Genomic DNA, 22,286 nt, shown 5'->3' on the forward strand with positions numbered 1-22,286 from the left:
GCTTTCACCAACAGGACAAGGGCAAACAAATGACCTTCACAGTTCTCCTTCCTCATGGGATCATCATTAGCCCGTCTCATTCCTGTGTAGCCAGGGAACTGTGACAGAGTGCTGGAAACAAACTGAGTCCCTTGGAGGGACAGCAGGACCTGACCCCCTTATGTCAGCTACCACAGCCTATGGAGGAGTTTTCATCAAGAGCCAAGTTGCCTGGTCTCATGAAGCAGAGACTGTGGCCCGGCTGACCAAGGTGTTATTTGCCTGAGGGATCGGCGGAGCATCATGCCAGGACTCAGGTTTGACTTACACAGCTGGGACGTGCCGTGGGATGGGCGCCTGAGCCCCTTGCGGGGAGGCATCCCGCCCTATTGTGCCGGTCCTCCTCCGGAGGGAGCTTGTGGGGGGCTGGAAGGCAGCAGCGGCACCAGGCGGGTGGTACTCCTGCTCAGGAACAACTTCTTCACACCGGGAGCCCTGGAAGCCTGAGCGACAGGTACAGACCTGGGGGCGGCTGCAGGAGCCCTTGTTCTGGCATGGCGGGTCGCAGACAGCTGAGGAGACACAGAAAGGCAGTTAGTGGACACGGGACTTTAGCCCCATGGTGGTGACACCCAGCTGGGGCAGCACAACTGGGACAGTCCCATCTCATCTTTACAGGCAGGTGACCTTCACAGTCTTGGTGTTACAACTGCTGTGGGCCCCTAACACAAGGTCACCTCTATTCTCCACACTGGTCTCTGCAGAGCTCTTCTCCAGCAAGGCTCATTTCATAAAGTTCAGAAATGAGCAGCATGGCCTGCAGAGAGCACATGGCTGCCAGCATGGCCCAGAGTCCTCTGGACAGGAACAGGTCCTAATTCGCAAAGCAAGGGATTGCATGTTACCTTTAGTCTGTTTTGGGGTCTGATTTGCACAGTGCCCCTGGCCTGTCCCCTTCAGTGCTTTCCAGCTTTCCTTCCACAGCTGATTTTGGAGTCACCCAAATTCCTCCACTGCTACAGGGACTTACAGTTCATTAACTTTATGCCTAAATCAACCTCTGAGCCTGTGTGTTCCTAATTACAGCACATCAGCTTCAGTTTGCGCCCCAGGAGGAAAGTGCTATTAATTATACACAGGACCCTAACACTTCCCAAGTCAACAGATGCCAAATTGGGTTTATGACCCAGGCAGTGGCAGCCAGGAATCCACAGAATGCTCCAGTAGGACTGGGCTCATTGTTCTGAGCAAGGGTAATTGAAAAAGCACTGGAAAACAGTGTTGTCCTTCAAAGAAAGAAGGTGCCAGCTGGTCAAAGGGTAATGAAACCTTGTTGGACAACACAAGGTGGACACTAACCTCCAGCCACATGGAAGCCCTGTGAATGGGTTTCAACCCATGAAGCCACTGCTTCTGCTGAAACCCCCTCTCCCAGGACTGCCCCAGGGAGACTGCAGGGGCATCTCACCACCTTTACACACCCGTGCAGGGCTTTCAAGAGCATGTCCCTCCCCTTCTGGCTGTGCTCTCCACTCCTGTGAGATAAAAGCATGCCTGCGAGAAGCACTGCTTCTGGACAACAAACACACACACAGCTCGTTCCTCGTGTGCCATCCGTACATCATCCCGCTGTCATCAAGTGAGAGAAGTCCTTATGCAGACACTTGAATTCCTTTCACAGCAGCATAGCCCCCACAACCCTTCCCTCATCCCAAACTAGCCTGCCATCAGCTTTTCCCAACTAGATCAAGGATATGCTCACTGGAATGCTTCATGTGACATTTATTACCATGTTAACACTCAGGAAAAGAGGGAGATCTCAAGGAAAAGGAGACCCCAAGTCACATAAGGCTGTATAGGTTAAAGCCAGAGGTTTTGATGAAATCTCCCAGTAAAATAAATCAGCCAACACTGCAGTCCCTGGAACAGGGACAAGGTCCTAGTCAGGCAGGAATTAAGCGTCTCTGGGAAGTCTGGCACTCCAGAAGTTGATGTAATTTATAATACAAAACTCAGCTGTGATTTAAATAGGCTGCCAGTCCCTACTGTTATCTCCCAATAAATGCCTGTTTTTTAACAAAGGCCACCAGCCCAGGAAGCCTGCCATTGAAAACAACCACTTCACATGCTGAAATACTGCAGAGCCACGATGCTGGGACCTGGAACCACAGCAGTTCTCACAACCTCTCCCACCAACAGAGTCACCTTAGACTGTACCCTTCAGCAGGAAAATGGTGATAAGTGACCAGGCACTCTAAAAAGCCCCTAAGGCAGTTTACATAGAGAAGAGGAAGAAGGGAATGGGATTAGTCTTTTGGTCTCTTCAAGCAGGATGAATGAGGAGCTGACCTAGCTGAAATATTTCAGCTCTAGGATTAATCCCCTTCCTAGTTGCCTTTACAGACTTGGGGAGAACTTGAAAGAGCTTTAAAATTTGCTGGTTTTCACTCTGTTCAGCTATGCAATATAAGGAGAGCAGATCAGTCAGTGGTAGCACTGCCAGTGACAAATGTGTGAAATCACTAGTCAGGCCCCCCAAACCATAACATTAGCTGAAGAAAGAAGATGGTTAAATACATGTATATATTTGAAATCTTTCTCTTTGCTCTCTGTTTTCTGACCTTAGGGGTTACTCTGAGGTGTTGCTCCCCAGCTCGGGGTACTATAAACAGTTTCTGTTAAGATGACAGACACTCACTTCTGCTCACTGGAGTCTCATGTAATCACCTCTTCCAGGAGTTGGGGATTAGGGGAAACAAAAATAGTCATCTCAAAACTCTTAATAAAAGAATAAGACTTGGACCACTGCTGAAGTATCACTAACAGAAAATGTAGTTTGTTCGAGAACATCTCTCAGTGCCCTCACAGATGAAGTCTAGTCTTTAGTGCATAAGGTAGGTCCTCCCAGCAAGGTCACACAGCAGGGATGACTGTGGCATGACTCTGACCACCCAGCCCGGCCTGTCAGAGGGGAATGCCACCAAGTTCAGCCTTGCTTTGCTTTGCAGGCACACACCTGGCCCAGGGTTGAGCAATGACGTGCAAGGTAACATTCGATTACTGAGTCCCTGAAGCTCTGCTCATGCTCTTCATCTAGGAGAGTGATGTAGATCTTCACTGTAAGCAGCTCGTGTGCAGTTCCATTTAAAATGCAGGGGAACCTGTCCACCTCCATTGGAAAACTGAGGTGCTGAAGGACTTGTACACTGGGGTTATTCAGTCCACTTCCTCATGGAGAAGTTATGTACGTAAACTCAGTTCTAAGTTATAGCTCTGACTGTGAGAGCACACCCAGAAGGGATGGACAGTTTACCACAAGTGAGATCTGTGCAGAGTGACAGGGAGGTAGATCAACAGCAATGCAGGAATAATAGAGAGGAAACAGAACTTCAGTGAAAAACAGCCAGGATTCAAAAACCCTATAGCCACCGTTCAGAAGAAAGACAAATGGAGAGGCATGTGAATGTCATTTTGCAGATGTGGAAAAGCCCCAGAGATGTTCATGGGACTGTCTGAGGTCACGCTGTGAGGCCACAGCAGCGCCAGAGACTTAGCCTTGGAATCCCTGCACCTTTATTCACCATCTTAACTGCAAGACCATCTGTAAAAGATTGGAAAGTGCATTGGTTTATTTAGTCCTTCCCAACACACTGATTAAAAATGTTTCTTTTAAACTTTAAAATATTCATGTCAGGAAAAAAGCTCACGCTGCATTCTCAGCCCAGCCCAGGGTACTATCTCTGGAAGCAGCAAAGAACCATCATGAATAATGCTGATGAAAGTGGAGGCTGATAAACTAACATGGGGAGGCTGAGCATGATGAGCTAATAGGCAGCAGCTAAATTACTGACAAGTGTACACTGCAGCCACTGCAGCCCCGAAAATGTGGGCAGTGCAACGGGGCATCTGGCTACTTGTGTATACAGGTTTCTCCTCCACCAAACTAAGAACATAATGGCCAGTCTCACTCCAGAACAAAGTTAAACAGGCAGGAGGTTGAACCTTTCAGGCCTACATTCAGATGCAGCTCACTATCCCAAAAGGCCCCTTCTGCGAGAAGATCTCTGGAGCCTCATGGCATACAGCCCCTGTAGGCAGCTCAGTGGGATGACCTGGCAGCGTGTGGGCAGAGATCAAGCCCACTGCAAACAGGCCAGGTCTTCCTCCTAAACTCCCTTAGCTCATTTCCACTTTCCCAGGAGATGTTGTTGCTCCAGGGAAAGATATTCCTCTTTTTATCTTCCCGATCACAGACTGTCTGAAAATTCCACAAGTCCTCACTGCAACTTTGGTCCTCAAACCTGAAACATACAGAGAGACACTTCCCTAAGGCTTGAGTTAAGTCATATGCAGGGATATTGAAAGAATAAAGTGCCCACAAAAGCACGGGTGAAGGAAGAAACCACCACCCTTGGTAGGTGAGAGGAAGCAGATTATGGCAACAATTTGACATATCCTCTCTCCTGTACCCAGGCTCAAATCCTTACCAAGTATCTGTCCAACACCAGGATACTAATTCTTACATGTTTCATCACTCTTAAGAGGTTCTCTCTGGCTGCATTTCTAACCCACCGACTTCCTTGATTTGCCACATATCAAAGACCATGGGAACAGACATTAAATAGCATTACAGTGCAAAAACTTAATGGGGATGGGCTGTCCCGCTTGCCTTGGCAGCTTTAAAAACAGCTGTATGTCTCCAGCAGCTTGAATTCCAGCAGAAAAGCTCAGGGAAGGAGGTAGCTGGGAATTAAAATATGTTTACACATCACCAGTCTCCACCAAAGTCCTGGCTGAGCTTTACCATCCCCGGTCAGAGGGACACTGTCGGGGCTGATCATGTTGACACTGTCCTTTTAATGAATCCTTGGGAACAAGGGCACAGCACCTGAGCACTCACCAGGCAGCCTGCGTGGCTGCGAGCCCAGATCTACTGCTCCTACCAAAATCCCTAATGAGAGAAAGATGCTGCCATGGCTGGCCCGCGCTGTGTTTACAGACACTGTCTGGCAGCACAGCACGCTCTCTACCGTTTGGCTTCTGTCGGTATGGGGGAGAGGGAGAAGGGAGGTGAGTCAGCCCTTGGCCCCCTGCTCCCAAACAGCGATCGCTAATGCAATCACCCCAGCACGGCCAAACGCCGTGAGATCCCGCGGCAAACAAAGCTGAGCCTCCTTCCCTGTTTAACATCTGGGCAGCTGCTGCCGCGCCAGTAAAGGCAGCTGCTCACGCCTATTCCGGGCTGGGCGCTCCCCCCCGGCCGGTGCTCCTGCCCCCCAGCTGACCGAGCGCCACCGGCAGCCCCGCACCTCCCCGGGACCAGCAGTCCCTGGTGAAGGCCACGGAGGAGCTGCGTGGTGCAGCCCTGTTGTTCAGGGATCACAGCACAGGTTGGTTAGAGCTGAGGAGCTATTGAGGATGGAGGTGACAGGTCGCTGGTCTCCGGTGTGCATTGCACTGGTGCCTACCCAAACATCTTCTCTTCCAGCGCTGTGCCAGGGAGCCCACAATGACCGCAGCCCACAGGGCCCTACCAGGGCTGCCTGGGTGAGCAGAACACTTCATGCTTCCTCTGTGGGTAGGCAGGAGGGTCCTGGCCAGGCAGCTCTCACTGCTCACCCTGCGCCTCATGCCATTTTAGGCACCCCAGGCTCCAGCCCCACCCATCCCAGCCCTTGTGCCAAATCCATTAATTGCTTTTGTTAGTAGCACTCAGATAATTTGCAGCCCTGATTCCCCACTCAGCATCAGCAACTCTCACCCACATGAGCACCGCCCCAGTCTGCTGGTTCCCAGCTGCTGGCACTCTCACAGACCCATCTTTGCTCCAAGCAGGACAGGTGAGAGCCCAAGGCTCTCAAATTTGCCACTACAATGCCCTGCCCCAACAAGATCCTGCCATGGATGGACGCTAATAACAATAATGAAGTAAAACCATAATTACTCTACTCAAACTTTGCTGGCAGACAGAAGAGCTGACCTATAGCCTGGCAGTCCCACAGCAAGGCTTTGGCACTGCCTCCACAGACCCCACGATTTATCTCCTGCCCTGGCACAGTGCATGGGGAGTGTGTGGGGTCACAGAAGTATCCAAGCACTTTTTAGAGGTGCATCCTGAGACTTGTGCTGGCTGAGACTGTCATACTCACGTTTGATGCAGCGGTTTGTGCCTGGAGCTGTGGTCCATCCGGGGCAACACTGTCTGCCACAGACATTTGGCCTAAGCAGAGAGACAAAGCAGTGTGGTTAGGAGAGGGGGAAGCTGAGGTCTTGCTGCAGCCATCACCTCTGAGTCACCCACAAAATTATTTCCTGCAGCATCTGATATTTCCTTCCAGATGGACCAGCAGCTGAGATCAAAACCAATGGGACAAGGGCTGAGTTGTTTAAGTGTTTGGAAAAGAAACCCCCAAGGACTGTGAATGCTGCAGTGTGAGCGATCCCTGAGAGAGGAGCTCCCTTTTGAACTGGTGTTATGCTGGATTCCTGGCACAGCGCTCAGAGGAACCATTTTCCTCCTGAGAGCAATTGGAGGCCAGCAGCCAAAGATCATTAAAGATCTCATGGTTCTTCATGGTATTGGGGTGTAAATTTGGCCCAATTTCAACTTTGGTCATAGTATCTTGCCCCTGCCAATGTCCTGAGCTGTGCCAGACGAGGACAACACTTCATTCTCCACCTAACTGCTGCTGTCTGTTGCTGTTCGTTGCCCTGGCAGGGATGGCACGTCAGAAGCCACACTCTGGGATGCTCCCCAGCTTGCTCTCCCTTTGCAAGCACCCCAGACCTGCATTTGTGATCTGTCTCTAGTGCAGCGACCCAGGGCGCTGAGGACTCTCTGGTGCTATGAAATTTGTGTCCACCTGATGTGCACAGAGCTACACTAATTCCAAGATGCTGAAATCATTTCCATGAGTGTTGAATCCAGGATTTAGCTGCAGTTACTTTTTGACAGCCCTTACATAAATGACATCTTCCCCACCTCTCCTTTCGTATGTGTTTTCAGGTAGGGATGACTGTCAACATACAGCTATCATAGACAGTGCTGGGCCTCTAAGAGGTGCTCTGCAATGCCCAAGCAGGCAGCTAATGCTGCTTCCTCTGATCACGTCATGTTTAAGTGTCTATAATGAGAAGAAATAACAAATTCCAGGGTGCTCTCTGAGAGTATTAATCATCATGGAGGGAAGATTTTAGAAATAGGTAACCTTTGCTTGTCGAGGTAGATGAGAAAGAACAGTTGTCAAAAGATAGAAACTCAGAAATAGCCAGAAAGCTCTGGAAATCCTCTGGAAAAGAAATGGAAAGTATGGTTTATTTCTAATGCTGGACAAGGCAGTCAGAGCTGCTGACAGAATTTACAGGAACCACAGAAACATGCACATTTGTCTTCTGGGTTGACTTTAACATGAACACAGCAGGGTCAGAGGAAGATCCTGTTCTAAACTGGCATCCTCCTGGCTCCTGCATCCACATGGCCTGGGATGAGACTCCACAAGTGCCAGGGCTCGAGCTGTGGGGCTCACGTTTTAGGAGAGCCAAGGACAGGGAGTGGCAGGTATGCCAAGGATTGTTCTGGTGCTCACAAATGAAGCTGCCTGCAGAGGTAGAATTGCTCCATGTGGGAAAGGGAAGTAGTCTGAGAAGACACAACCTTTAGAAATGTTACCTAGTCCTTCAGGATCAATGTTTTATTCATCTGGGTAGATTTTTATAGGGAGAAAACACTTAAATTCCCTTGGTGTAACTTCCTGCAAGCAGAACAAGCCAAAGTAATTGTAGCACCCACTCATATCTGCTCTGGCTGGGCAAAACTGCCAATTCCCAGCATTTTGTCTGTCAACTCAAAGAGATGTATGAGTCTCTTCCTTAAGACATCCTCAAAAAGCATCCATCTAAAAAAAAAAAAACAACCTTTCTTTATTTACTGCATAAGAGCTCACAAGGCATTAAACATTTTCAAGATGTCCTGATCAGTAAAAAGAGAAAACAATTGAGCTGAAGCAGGTCTTTGGATAATTAAGCCCTGAGAGGGATTCTGCTCCAAGCAGCAATATAAGCAGCTTTGCTTAGACTGTCACAGCTCTCATTCTTCCTTTGGCACAGGTGAAACACACCCCATAAGTCATATTCAGTCTCTTCAGTGAGCAAAGCCCTTGCCCTTTCCCACCTCAACTTACCCAGAAAATCATATTTCTTGTGGGCAAAATAGCTACCTTCTCCAGAGAAGCTGTTTTGGCCTTGAATCATACTATTAGTTCTTTGTGGGATTAACGTTTAAATTTTATCTACATCTCTCATAGGCATGCTGGAAGGAGCATATTGCTAGCTGCTCCAAATGCCAACACCAAGCCAGCAGCCATAGGAAAAAAGATCCAAGGCTAAAATAGACAGGGGCCAAGCCTGAGCAGACATGACCACTCTGAAGTCATGAAACCCCTGTCAGGTTCAGCACAAATCTCTCCTCAATAGAGCCACTCTGTGTCACTGCCAACCCCAGAATGAGTCACTGCCAGCCCCAGGGGAAGGGGTTGGTGTTGATTCCAGCACCTACCAGGGCAATGCTCCTGGAGGGAGGACAACCTGGCACGGGTGCCCTCAGGGGCAGGGGCAGAAGGAATACCTGGATAGGAATGTTCCTTTCTATCATAAGGTCCTGGATGAGAGAATGGGAAGAGATGGAGGCAGGGAGGACCTCCTAGACTGGAAATGAGCAGTTGGAAGGAACAACATGTAGGTAGTGCTGGAGGGTAGAGAAGAACCACAACTATTTCCTGATGAAAGCCCAGTGAGCAGGACCTCACAGAGCCTGAGGCACAGGTAAGCAAGAGTATCAGCTGCAAGAAAATAGCTATGGGAGCTTTGCTGCATGGGACCCATTCCTGAGCACTTCTGGTTCTACTTCAAGTATTTTGTTGTCATTTGCCTGGTTTGAACACCATGGGGTTTGTACTGCCTTGCAAAAAATTCAGAATGAATCCCATGAAATTTAAGGAGCATGGCATGCTTACAACATTGTGGGATGGTGCTTGAGAGAGAGTGATGGCTTCCACATCCATTTGTCCTGCTGCACATGACACCACAAACACTTTAGGCAAAGATGCGGCCCAAGCAGGAGGCCCCTGTGGGGCAAGTCCACCCTTGGCCTCTCCATCCTGTGCTGCTTCTGGAGAACAAACAAGTGGCAGGGTCCCTCCAGGTCTGGTGTCACCACAATGGGGGTGTCTCCTCAGGAGCTACCTGCAGACACTGAGCAGCCTCTGAGCACCCCTCATCACACAGGGAACAAGAACTTCCAAGGCATCGGGCAGAACTGCCTGGCAAGAGGAGCTGCTGGGTGCCGTGAGTGACACACCGAGCCCCTGCCAGACCTAACAATGGCACAAGCCAGAGCCACGATTGGAACTTTGAAGCATTCAGCAGCTGCCTGAGCAGGTTTTCTCCTGCTTACCCACTCTTTGGAACAGGAAGCACAGCAGAAAGGAAATGGGAGCATGACTCACACCCCCATCCAGCACAGCTTGGGCTGCAGGGGGACCAGTGGCTGAACGGGCACGTGGAGGGGTCAGCAGCTCTCCCAGATGGAAAGAAACTCAACTGTCAAAGCAGAAGGGAGGACATGTCCTCACATGGGTCTTGCAAACTGAAGTTCCACTGAACCTCATACTAGGTCACGTTCCATGGGACGCCCTCATCCCAGCCCTAACACTGATGCCAAAACAAGCCTCCAGCAAAAGATCAGTCTTTCCTATCTCTGTCTCCTTACCAGTGGAAGATGTTAATAATGTATTTGCCTTACTAAGGGTCGGGTCAACTAGCACATATCCTGTGAAATGAAACATTGCTGAGAACATTCAAAAGCACTGAACCTAATTGCTTGTAGCACTGTGCTGCTACAGGGCTCATGGGCCACTTAGCACCTTCCAAAATAGTTCCCAGCCCAGCTCAGACCGAAGCAGACAGAGACCATTTCCAGTAGCCAGTTCCCCCTTTTTGAAGAGAAAGGGCATTGAATAGCTCAGACAGCTAAATAGCCACAGTACCAGAGAAAACCCTAAGGCACAACTCAGTACTTTTCTGGGAAAATGCAGAGTGGGGCACTGGATCCACACCTCAGCCTCTGCCTCAAGTACCAGGTACACCCTGAGGTCTCCAAAGAGCACAGGCAGCAGCAAGCAACTGCAAACCAAGCTTTTTATTCATTCAATGGCTAGCATGCACCATCCATGCCCAGGTATAATCCCTGGCATGTTGAGCTTGGTGTACAGGAGCTCCCAGGCACTATTCACCTGCTTCTTTTCTGGGATAGACAGCTCCTTGAAACTCCCCACAGAGCTGAAGCCAGTGCCATGCAACAGGATCGTACTCAGGCACGCCGAGGTACCCAGGATGAGAACAGCCTGCAAGATCTTGTAGTGTTATCTTAAATAAAACAAAGCAACCATAAGAGTCACCAGGGGGAAGGAAAACAAGAAAACAGTATTAAGATCATGGCTTTCACAGCAATGATCACATACTGTTTCTGAAGCATTCAGTAGAACCCTTTTTTTTTCAACACTTATTTTAATAGCACTCTATGCATCATCTTTCAGCTTCACACAGAACTCTGTGCTGCCAGATATGCTGACTCCATTCAGACCATGTACAGCATCCTCACAGGAGGCCAGAGGGACCATTAGATCATCAGGTCTGCCTTTCTACTGAAGGAAAGCAAACTTCATCCAAATGCATATGAAATATTTGCAGTCAGATCCAGTGAAGAACATTAGCAAAAGGCTGTTGGCATCGATGAGTCACTGAAAACCCTCTGCCAAGTCCACACCAGCATTTAACTGCCTCCACTCCTGAGCAATCCTATAAACACATTGCAGCAAGAACCTATATGCCACAAAGCCTGGGTAAAGCAGGATTATACAGCCACGGATGGGGTCTACAACAGCAATAAAACGTGAACTGGTGTGTAGAATGCCCAAAAAGAAAATGGGAGGGAGAAAGAAGGATTTTGGGACTTTCTGCCTGCCACCTGGGAAGCTTCACATGCCCTTTGAAAGTGTCCAGGCAGGTACCAGAAGTAGAGGTTTCCCCAGATTACTCTCCCATTATCCACCTTCCTCATCACTGTGACCCACCCTCCCAGCCATGGGGCAGAAGAACAAGAGGGTACACATCCCAAGGGACACTGATGTAGAGGGAGATGCCCACAGTGTCCTCACAGCAGAACTGGCCACCCCAAATGAGGGATGCATCCAGCACACAAGTACAGTCAGAGTAGTCACGTGTCGCTGCTACCCTACCCCACAACACTCAAGAGGAAAATCCTTCTAGTCAGGGGAGCTGGAGAAACAGGGATGTTAAGCTGAACAGAGAAAAGCAGTGATATTTTCAGGGCTGGATTGTTTTCTTCATTCAGTGCCAGAAGTCAGTAATTTTCTGTGATGTTTGCAGAGATATCAAAAGTCACCTCACAGTGAGTCTTCTGGGGAAAATACTAAAACCCAGCTCTTGCAAGTCTTGAAGTCGGATGCACTCATGAAGTTGTTTGTACAAGTCACACCCGCAAAAAGGTCAGACAGGAGCAGGATGGCATCCAAAGAGTCCCCAGGAAAGAAACTCAATCTTGGGTATGCAGCTATCAGACAAGGTGAGAAAATAATTATCTAGAAAAACACAGAGTACCAATAAATGGGTTTTTGCAACCACAGAACTCCACAGGGCCCCTGAAGGTACCAGCAGAGAGCTCTCACTGGGGAATCTGGAAATGCAACACATGCAGGAGTTACGATTTTTAGCCAAAATAATTGTATAAATAAATAGTACCGGGTTTAGTGTGCCTGCAAGGTTACCTGAGTAAGGGAAAATGAAGGTTGTTATACCAGAGACTAGCAGGACTTCAGTGTAAATAGCAGAACAGAAAATATCCCACCTGGCAAAAAAATGAAGAATCACAAAATGAAGTTTTTTAGGGGCCCTGAGTTTCCTGGATGAAAATGTGTCTGGTGCAGCAAAGGGTGTAAGAAGATGGATGAGGTGGAAGGACAGAGGCTCCCAGAATGGCTGGAGGCAGCAACAGCTAGCTTTCCATGAGGAGCAGCACCATGTGGTTACTCATGGACAGTTATTTCAGCTAGGCTTTCTCTTAAGCTCTGAAGACAGTAAGTTACAGAGAAGCTTCAAAAGTGATGCTTTGGACTCCAGAACAAACAGAAAACCATTACAGACACTTTGCAGAACTGAGGTTCTTGGGGACTGCAGAAAGCTCTGTATCCCCAGCCTCGATCTTCCAGTGCAGAGCAGAGGCAGAAAGTGCAGCAGAGCCTGCATGAGAAACACAGCACTGGGACACAGCTCTTCCTTACTTTGAGCTTGGAGGCAGTGGCACTCTCAGATACAGATAATAACAGGTAAACTGTGTAAGTGCTGGACCAACCATCCCTGTTTACACCCTGGATTAAGGGATGAAAGCTACTTGCAAAAAAGGTTCAGCGCTCTTCTGAGCACAGTGTGAACCTTGGAGCTGCCCTCATGCTCCTGACAGCAGCACAGGCCAGCTGTTGTCACCAGAGGCAGCTGCAGTCTGAAAACAAACATGCTAGGTATCAGATGACTCAAATTCAACCAAACTGCTACATGATCCCAAAGCATCACTGACAACATTCCAACTGCAGAAAGGGTAAAATCTTTCTGCGCCCAAAAATGTCTAAATCTGACTGAGCAGGACTGAATCTTCCCAGGACTCCCTCTCTGGGTGGCTGACAAGCCAAGATAATGAGGTGGGTAAGCTCAGAACCAATATGCCTAGCTGCTAGTGATACTTTATGTATCAAACATAATGGAAGTAGAGTGAACTTGGTGCTTCTGTGGATCTGTTGAAGGAAAGTACACAGAGTGGCACAGAAAACATTTCTGTCTCTAAACTTTACAAGGAGATGAGTTGGGAGAGAGAAGACCCAAGACAGACCTTTTGTGTTCTAGTGAAGCTCCACACCAGATGTTAGAAGAAGATATTTCTGCCCATGTCAGAGGGCTGCAAACCCAGAGCCTGCCCCCACAATCCCCCTAGCAAGGTTCACATGAGAGCAGACACACACAGTGCCACATGGGTTGGTCAAACTCCAGCGCGATGGTTTTGGCAGCCCTTCCCAAGTGGCAAAGGAGCTAATCTCTAAAGCCATCGGCCACGGGGGAGCAGCGAGGGAACTGCCGAGGAAGGGGCCCTGGGCTGAAAGTCTATCAGCCCTGCACAGACGGCCCGGCCCGCTCGCAGGCTCCCCTCACGATCGAGCAGCTGGCCTCGCCATACGATATCCCCTCCACCTCCACAGGGCTGTAGCCAGAGACTGGAGCTGGAAGCAGCCCTGCCAGGCAAGTCATAGGAAGCCTCCTTCGGCTGAGCCAACTCAAGCCATGGGAAGCTGCGGCGTGGAGTGCTTACAAGGGGCCCATTATGGGAGGAAGGAGCCAAGAGGCCAGGTACCTGCAGCAAGAGCGGCAGCAGACAGACTCCATCCCGCAGAGCCAAGCAAGCCCCTCCAGCTTCTCCACCACCTAATCAGACTACATCCCCCTCGGGAGTCCCCCACCCTGCATGCTTCCCGGGGCAGCTCCAGAGGTAGCTGGGACACTGCCCGCTGCCCCGCAGCTGTCTGCCAGCCGAGGCCCCGCTCTGCCACAAGGGCACTACATCCGAACACGTCTGAAGCACGCAGCCCCACGGCTGGCAGACGGCGGCCTGGCGGCCCACGCACACTCGGGAAACACGCCACGCCTGCGTGCACACCGACACACGCACCCACGAGTGGCTGCGAGCGGCGCGGCCGCAAGTGCGGGACAGACGCGCCGCAGGACAGCGAGCATCCCGTGGGCTCCCACTCTGCCGCTCCGGACCCGGTCGCGGGGGAGCACTGCCCCGCCATCCCGCGAGGGACGTGGCAGCGCCGGGAGCGCTCGTGGGATGGAAAAGGGGATGCAGCACGGGGATCGGGATGGGACCCTGACCCTCCGTCCGGGACTCCCCAGCGCCGGGACCACCGGGGCTCACGCTACGCAACACCGTCAGGATCCCCCCGGCCGCAGCACTTACCCCGCCATCCTCCCTCTGCCGCTTGGCTCCTTCGCCCGGGGTACCACTCGCGCTTTCAGCCCGGTGCCCTGCCGCTGGCGGGAGGAGTCCTGCCTGTTCCTCTGCCCCACGCCGGGACCGAGCCCGGCATCTCCCACTTGGCCCCGGGTCGCGGGCAGCCCGCGGTCGGGACGCTGCCTCCGGCCGTCGGCACCGCTCGGGCTCCCCGCGGCGGCCGCGGAGCCGCGATCCACGTGGAGGGCTGCGGGGAGGGGCCGTGACGGTGGAGGGGACCGGGACGCTGGGGACAGGCCGCTCGCCGTGCCCGCCGCCCCCAGGGCAGCCCCGCGGCTCCGTAGCCGCGCCGCTCCCCCAGCCCCCGGCTCCAGCCTAGCCGCGGAGTCCGGCCGGCAGCGGGCAAAGCCCAGGAGGACGGCGAAGGTGAGCGGGAGGAGGCTGGCGGCAGCGCCCCGCATGGTGTCAGCCGGTGGCGAGGGGAGACGGGCGGTGCGGAGCGCTCAGAGCCCGGCTGGCATCCCCCGGCGGGCGCGGGGCAGCGGGGACCGCCGGCTCTCCGCCCCCGCTCACCGCCCCATCCCGTTCCGGGACTCCGACGGGACCTGCCGCCCACCGGGGCTGGGGGCGCAGAGAGCAGTGCTGAGGCAGGGGAGAGGGCTGCCGGGCGGCCCCCGCAGGAGGAGGAAGAGGAGAAGGGCGGCCGGCCTCGCTCTCCGGGCTGCCAGCGAGATCCCGCGCTCCGCAGGCAGCTCCAAGCACCTTCGCGCCTGCCTCTGGCACTGGCAGCGCCTGGAGGGGATGGAGGGTTTTATTTTTGGAAACCTCCCCCTTTGTGTCTTTTTGATGCTGACATCCCCCCTCTCCAGAGGACACGGCTCGGCCCCCCTTCTTAGGAGAGGAGACATTCCAGCAACACCCACTTTGGCAAAGGGAAACAAACTACAACAGAGAAGCCTTAACCCCTGCCTGGCCAGGGAGACCCGGCCGCCGCCGGCACGGCAGTCGGCGTGCAGCCCCCGCAGCCCGCCCCGCCGCCCGGCCCGCAGCGACCCGCCGGGGCCCGCCGCAGGTGGGAACGCTCAGGAAAGGTGGAGCGACCCGGGCTTTGAGAGCACGGAGCAGAAGACACGGATGCCAAAAAAATACACCGCTGCCCCTCAGCATCTGGGGACTTGTGGAGCTGCATCAGCACCGCTAGCCCTCTCGCTGTTCTGGATCGCATCTACCAGGAGAAAGGCGCGGCAATGGGAAGAGCCTTGTGTATCCCACGCTGGCGCCAGAGCTCTTAGATCCTCTCGACCCATTCAGGCTTTTATAATCTTCCTTGTATAAGTTCAGGCTAGAAAAGGACCCACCTATAAGCTCCAGGTCCTTCAACCTGAGAGATCTTTCAGGAGACTTATTCCAGGAGCTTAGAGTAGATGCCCATCCATCCCCCCCTCGTCTGCCTCTGCTTGAGTACCAAGAGGTCGAGGGAGGACTTTAAATGACTGCTTTGCTTTATATGCGCTGAGAAAGACTGAGAGAAGAGTAGGAGGAGGGAGAACAGGGGCACAAATCTCCTTTCAGCCACACACATCAGCTTAACCTCATGCTCTGCCACATCTCTACAGATCTCTGCTGCTCTTGGCCATCTTGGGCAAGGAGCAAATCCTCCCACTGGAATGCAGACACTGTCTTTTATTTGGGGTGGGCTCATTCCAAGCCACAGAAGCATTGGTTACCTTAGTGGGTGACTAAAGGCCTCTTGCTGCATCTCTACGTGCAGAGACATATTAGAGCACTGCAAATGCTCACAGGAAGAAGATGCTCACCGGGTTCTGTGCCTGCAGTGGGTCCTGTGGTGACCCTGAGTGCAGCAGCTGGATGTCTGCAGGAGAACACAAGGAACTCTGTGTGTGCACAGAGTGATCCTTCAGGGGAACCTTTACATCTTCCAGCAGCTTGCAGGGTAGGGGCTCCTTCAGCCAGCTGCTGCAGCTCAGCCACTGGGTTTAAAAAGGCAAATTGTCATATCAGTCCATGATTTTATCTGATTTTTTTTGTCCCTTTTGATCTGTGGGGTGACTGCAACATAGGACTACTGGCTTCTCTTCTGTGCCCACTGCTCCCCCAGCCCGTTACAGCCCCACCCCACTAATGCTCCTCTCCCTTCAACCTCCTACTACAGCTGCTGCCCTCCGTGGTCCTCACCAAGCTGTCTGCTTTCCAACAGCTTTATGGCAGAGGGGTCTGTCCAGCTCACTCAGTTCTATCTCTTCAGCCTCCAGCAGTTATGCTCCTAAAGCCTCTCCTATTTGAAACCAGTGGTTCCATCTCCCTTCTTCTCATTGCCCCTTGCCTTTTACAGTCTCTCAGCCCACAGCCACCTCCTTTTTGGGGTAGGAGCACTGCTGCCTACCCTCCAGCATGCAGAGGAACTGGGAAAGGAGCAAAAGCATGGGAAAGGAATCCCCCTGAAAGCATGCTGGGTCTGGAGTGGAGCAGGACCTCAGCACATTCCTTGTGGCTGGAGATGGCAAGTGAGGGAGATGGGAGGTAACCACAGGTGAGCAAGTGTGACCAGAATAACGGGCAGAGTGGGTTCAGGCTTCACCTTGGTGCTGGCAGCTGAAGGGCATGCAGAAATTTCAGAGGGTGCTTTGGCACTTCCTGAGATGCATTCTCTGTCCTGTCAGGGCAGAGACAGTCACTTGGGCAGGGGTTTGCATGGCGGTGGATGTCAGAAGCAGTGCCCACTAACAGCCGTGGCTTGTTTCTTTGTTCTGAGGAAGAAGAATGTCCTTTCCATCCTCACCTAATTACTTTCTTATGCAGCAGTGGAAAGAATGCTAATGCTTGTGCCTAAACCTGACATGAGAAAATTATCAATGCCATAAACAAAGCCATAAACAAAGCAGCCAAGAGCCAGGGTAGTGCTCAAAGCCAGAACAGGAGATCCCAGAACAAGGGGCACAAGTGGGTTCCTCCTTCCCAGAGGTGTTGGATCACCCCAGAGAAGAAGATGACTTCAGCATCCCCAGGGGACAACATTGCACAGGAGCCTGCACTTGGGGCACCAATGGTAGTGGGCGCCAGGAGCTTGTGCCCCCCCTAATGAAGCTGAGCAGTGAAATGTGCAAAGAGAGCCATCAACGGCCCCCTGGCACCTTGTGAAGCCACCCCTGGCTGCGGTGGAGCCTGGCCCGGGGAGCTGGCATCCCTTCTCAAATCAGCTTAGCTCCGTGTTTACAGTAACCCCCTGGAGCTGGACACTGAGCTCCTTGCTGCCTCACACAGGCAAACACTCCTTAGCTTTTCAGGGATGTGCTGATGCCATTTGATCCCATGGCAGTGCTGCAGCAGAGCAGGGGCCAGCTGAGGGCAGTGGCCCCCAATCCCCCCTGAGGGCTGTCTGGCACAGGGAGCTGAGGGAACAGGGGTTATTTGCAGGTGCTCCGTGGCTCGTATTTGGTTATTCCCAAAACCAAACCCATTAGAAAAGGGGAAAGACAGGGGTGTGGGGAGTCCTAGTGCAGGTTGGGCTTCAGCCTGTGGCACAGTGGGGGCTCAGCAGTCAAACATGAAATACCTCATTGCTCAGGAACTCACACAGGCAGAGTGTGGATGATTGGGCTGCTTGCTTCTGAGGTCAAGCCCGCACTTGGGAAGAGAAATCAGCAGCAGCAGAGTGAGGATGGGGCAATAAGTCAGCATGCAGGGTTTGACAGCCCAGCCCCCAGCAGCAGGGAGCACAGGGCACCCCTGGGGACATGACCTTCAGGCGGGCAGTTCAAAGTGCATTTTGCTGCCTCCACTTCCCTAAATTCACCATGTGACCTTCTAGGTGACAGAAATGGCACCAGGGGAGAGTCCGAGGGCCAACACAGTTGCATCATCCCTACAAGTCCATGCTTTCTAGGGCCAGGGCACTGAGCTGAATGAGGCAGACCTGGCAGCCAGTTCAGAAAGTGAGGGGCTCATCAGATCCTGCAGAGAAGAGGAGCAAGTATGGCCTGCATTGATGACACTTCTCACCTGCTCTGTCTATGGCAGGCGGGGTGGGGTGCTGGGGCAGCTGAGGATCAAAGCCACAGGGCCAGAGGCAGAGGGGTCAAAGCAGGCTGTGACCTGCAGGGACGAGCATAAGTCACATCATCTTGAGCCCTCTCAAAGGATAGGGAGAAGGGACTCTTCAAGACTGTGCTGATGGGGGCCCCTCCGTGCTAGGCCCCCTCACACCTTCATTGTCCCACCCATGAGATACCATTGGGTCCACACCAGCTCTGCACAATTCCCTTGGGGTGCTAACACCTGGGAGCCATGCTTCCAGGGCCAGTTGGCCCCCAGATGTGGCTCCTGGCACTGTATCCCTTCGATTAATTAGCCCCTTTTCTTCCTCTTCAGAAGGGTTCACAGCCCACATGTGCTTCTTCCTCTGCTGAGAGCATACCCGTAACACACTGCAGATGGGACACATTCCATGGATTCAGAAGCTGCCTGCAGCTCCCGCAGAGGAAGAAGGAGTGCTCCCATTGCTCAGGGCTCAAGGGCAGGGGAAGGTTGGCCAGGCTCACTGGCTTAAATTTGGTGTGTGGAGGCAGCCTTGTAGAGGTAGAGCTCACATCATCTCCGAAAAGAGCCATCTCACACCAGGAGGGAGAACATGGCAGCTGTGGAGAACATGGATTGAGAATTTCAAGGCAGCAATACAGAGAGATCTCTAGAGAGGATCTCTGTAACCATGGGTATCAGAGAAGCAGGAAAAGCAGCTTCTGAATTTGCAAACACAGCCAGCAAACCCTCCAGGGACAGCATTTCCACCCATTGCCTTTGCCATGAGATACACACAAGTCAGCACACCCATGTTTATGGGCACCCAGGGAAGTAGACATTCCCACCCAACAGGCCAGCCACTACAGCCAAACACACAGCCTGGCCCTTCAGCCACCTCCACACACTCATGGTGCATCCCTCAGAGCCTTGGGGACATCTTGGCTTCTCCCTGGGAGGGGGCCGCCAGCACGCAGCTGAGAGCTGTGTAAGCAGTGGTTTGTTGTCAGAAAAAAGAGGAGAAATTGTCCAGTTCCTACTCTAAAGCCAAGGCTTGCTGCTTTTACTATTCCTTCTGCTTTCATTTAACCAGGCCCATCTCTGAGATGGAGGCACAGACCAGGCAACTGGTGTCCTGCAACTGGATTTCCTGCTCATGCTGTTGTCTAAGCATATGTCCATGCATTACCAAGGGCTGAGACCATATGCTGAGAAAGAGGTTACAAGAGAAGACAAAGACATGCCACTAGGAAAAAGAAACACAGAGAGAATGATCCCTTGGGCAAAACCCAAGGGATGGGAGTGCAGAGTGTGGCAGAGAGGAGATTGCTGTGGGCTACTGCTGTAGAAAGGCCCTGGTTGGGCTGGCTACAGAGCCCAACTGGTTCCTTATTTATCCATCACACTATGTAGAGCCTGTTTGGCAGCTCCTCAGGAGAAAAAAAAGAATGCTCAGTTTGAATGTGACTCATGCAGAGCTACAGCAGCTCAAGGGAGTCTGTTCATTTATAATTAATAAAGTCCTGTTTGAAATGATCTGACTGCAATCTTCCCTCTTCCCAATGAGGCTGGTCTAGCCTCTCTGCTTCTTCAATACCTGTGGCTGGAATTGCACATGGCTGTGAACAGGGCCTGAAAATCAGGAAAGCCTGATGGTGCCCTAAGAGCACAGAGGCTGCCCTGACCAGGAAATCCATTCCATCACATGTTCCCTGTGGAACAAGCTTGCTCAGGAATCATCCGGATGGGGGACTTCAGCTGCTCCACTCATTTGTCAGCTGTCCTCACTACGGAAGGAAAGGGAAAGGGAAGAAGGAAGCAGAACATCTTGCCATTTTTATGGGTTGTGACCCAAGAAGAGGGAGGTCAGGGCACTGCTGAAAACAGTGGAAAGGGGCCTGGTAGTGAATAACCATAACCTTCTCTTCCCTTTTCACTGTGGTCTCAATGCCAAGAGGCTATTCCTGTGGCAGCTATTGAACATCAGCATGTCACAGACTGGAAGGGAACAGGGAAGCAGGAACTGCAGCTTGAGGGTATGCAGGGAGCCTGAGGTGGTCTCCTAAGTGAAAAGTCCCCCTTCCTGGTGTCTGGTACAACTTCACAGGCAGCACTTCTGAACAAAACCACAACCTGTAGAAAATATAAGAGATGCAAACCAGCTGATCCAGCAGTGTGGACAGAGGAAAGCAGGCAATGCCCAGACTGTGATGAAGAAGCTCTTCCTGAGAAATTCCTCCCACGCTGTACTTCTTAACAACAAAGAGATCAGAAAAAAACCAAACCTGAATCAAACTTCGACTTCTACAGAGTGTGTGTGATTAAAGTAGTTTAATTCCTTATTCTGATTCCAAAGCAGTCTTCCTAAAAAGCAATTAGTTTCCTTCAGGTTGCTGCTCCTTCCTTAAGAACCTCATCGTGGCTGCCCAGGGCTTGGGGAACTTGGACTTCAAGTTCTTCAGCTTTGCATAACAGAGTAAAACTGATGATGGTAGATCCTGAAATAAGAATGATTGGTGGGGGTGGTGTTATATCTGCATATTAGTTTGATTACTCTGCCATCCTGAGATTGTGGGCTCACACTCATCACAAGATTTTAGGTGCTTTCCTACCAGTTTGGGCACTGCAATCACAGTGTGAGCTGTGACCTCAGCTCTTTGCAATGCAATGATTTCAAGGGGATGTTTAATAGCTTATTAATAAGTGAATCTTAGGGAACTGAAAAAAGTGGCAATTATTAGGTGGTATGTGTTAGAGCTTAAATAGTCATCATGCAGGAGACTAATGCATGGACACTTTACAGTCCCATTGGGTAATTACTGGGATTAGGCTGAGTACCCAATTTCCCAGCTATGACTTCATAGGCTGGGAATCCAGCTCTCTGGTGACATCACAGCTCCACGAGTCTCCCTCACTAGTTGCCATGCTGACTACTGTCAGGTGGTGACTACATGTAGGTGTGGCACACAGCCTTAAGATAGGACCCACACTCTCACATGAAATAAGAATAACGATGAATGGGAGTCTAACAAAGAAATAAACGCAGGTCAGCTGCAGAGAAGATGAGCAAAGCCCCCTTTCTTACCACACCATGTCAGGCAATAATCTTCTGAGAAACGCAAGGAGCTGGAGATGGGGAAGCATCCACTCCCACCCAGTCAGGGGCCATGCCAGGCACAGAGGTCCATAACATGATTAAAGAGATGGCATTCGCGATTCTCCTACCTCTCCCAGAGGAGTTTGGAGCTAAAGGCAAAAGCAGGGACAATGTTCTCTGATGATGATGATTACCTCTGTGCTCAGCTCTGGCCTGCATTTTCAGGCTATGCCTCTGCCTTCCCACCCTCTCCCCTTTCCTCATTTCAGCCCCTCTGAGCAGGCAAGGAAGACTTGCATAGCTCAAGCCCAAAGCAGTGCAAACAGCACAGGGGCCACCTGCTTTCTCTCAAGGCTGGCAAGCCCTGACCGCAGAGGTGGCAGCAGAGGAAGGCAGCTGGAACCATCGATGTGGGAGAGATCCTCTCCTTCCTCCCTCCCATAGCCAGGCTCTCTGCATCCCTGAGCCAGGGGAAGCTCCTGGAGGGTGGCAGGATTGAAGGAGCTGGGGAGCTCCTGATATTTCTGGGGAACATCCCTGCATCAACTGCATCAGGTCAGAGCTGCCTGCTTTGAGGCCGTGCAAGCTGGGCTGCTCTATGGGCAGCTCCTGCTGCAGGGGATCAGGAGGAAGGCAGGCAGGGCTACAGAGCAGGAAAGTTCTTCCCCAGCCAGGAGTGCAATCTGGGAGCAGATGAAAATGAAGCAACAGCACGAGCTAGCCTTATGCCCACTGTAAGGGACATTGGGATGCTGAATGCTCCTGGCTGGGCACAGAGCATGGCCAGGGCCACCCCAGGTGGCAGGAAAAGTGCTGTCTCTGGGGATCCCTCTCAATGCCACTTTGGTTTCTTGTTCCACGAGGAGATGGGACCCATACGGCCCCTGTCCGGAGTCACCCCAACCTTGCTGCCCACTTGCAGCAAAGGCAGCTGCTCCTATGGCAGGTTGCTCTCAGTCAGGCTGTGCTTCCTTGCGGGTTTGGCTGGATTTGTGGGAGCTATGCAGGGTATGAACATCACTGACAAAAGTCTTAGGTTACACAAATCACCAAGAGGTAACAGTGGAGCTAAAATCCCATGTGAGAGCAAGTTTGGGGACC

General features: G+C 51.9%; 1 protein-coding gene across 1 annotated transcript in view; it reads right to left on the reverse strand.

Annotated features, from left to right (window-relative positions):
- The window catches only part of LTBP2 (latent transforming growth factor beta binding protein 2), a 72,709-nt gene extending 56,897 nt beyond the window's left edge, over positions 1 to 15,812 (reverse strand). Inside the window, exons 1-5 of the mRNA XM_059848223.1 lie at positions 15,781 to 15,812; positions 15,023 to 15,159; positions 14,060 to 14,555; positions 6,129 to 6,199; positions 308 to 551 (exon numbers count right to left, since the gene is read on the reverse strand). Of these exons, the coding sequence (XP_059704206.1) occupies positions 308 to 551; positions 6,129 to 6,199; positions 14,060 to 14,555; positions 15,023 to 15,159; positions 15,781 to 15,812 (980 nt within the window). The remainder of the gene's footprint in view (positions 1 to 307; positions 552 to 6,128; positions 6,200 to 14,059; positions 14,556 to 15,022; positions 15,160 to 15,780) is intronic.
- Between the last annotated feature and the right edge of the window lie 6,474 nt (positions 15,813 to 22,286).

Source organism: Haemorhous mexicanus, chromosome 6 (genome assembly GCF_027477595.1).
Source record: "Haemorhous mexicanus isolate bHaeMex1 chromosome 6, bHaeMex1.pri, whole genome shotgun sequence".
In the NCBI taxonomy this organism is placed as follows: Eukaryota; Metazoa; Chordata; class Aves; order Passeriformes; family Fringillidae; genus Haemorhous; species Haemorhous mexicanus.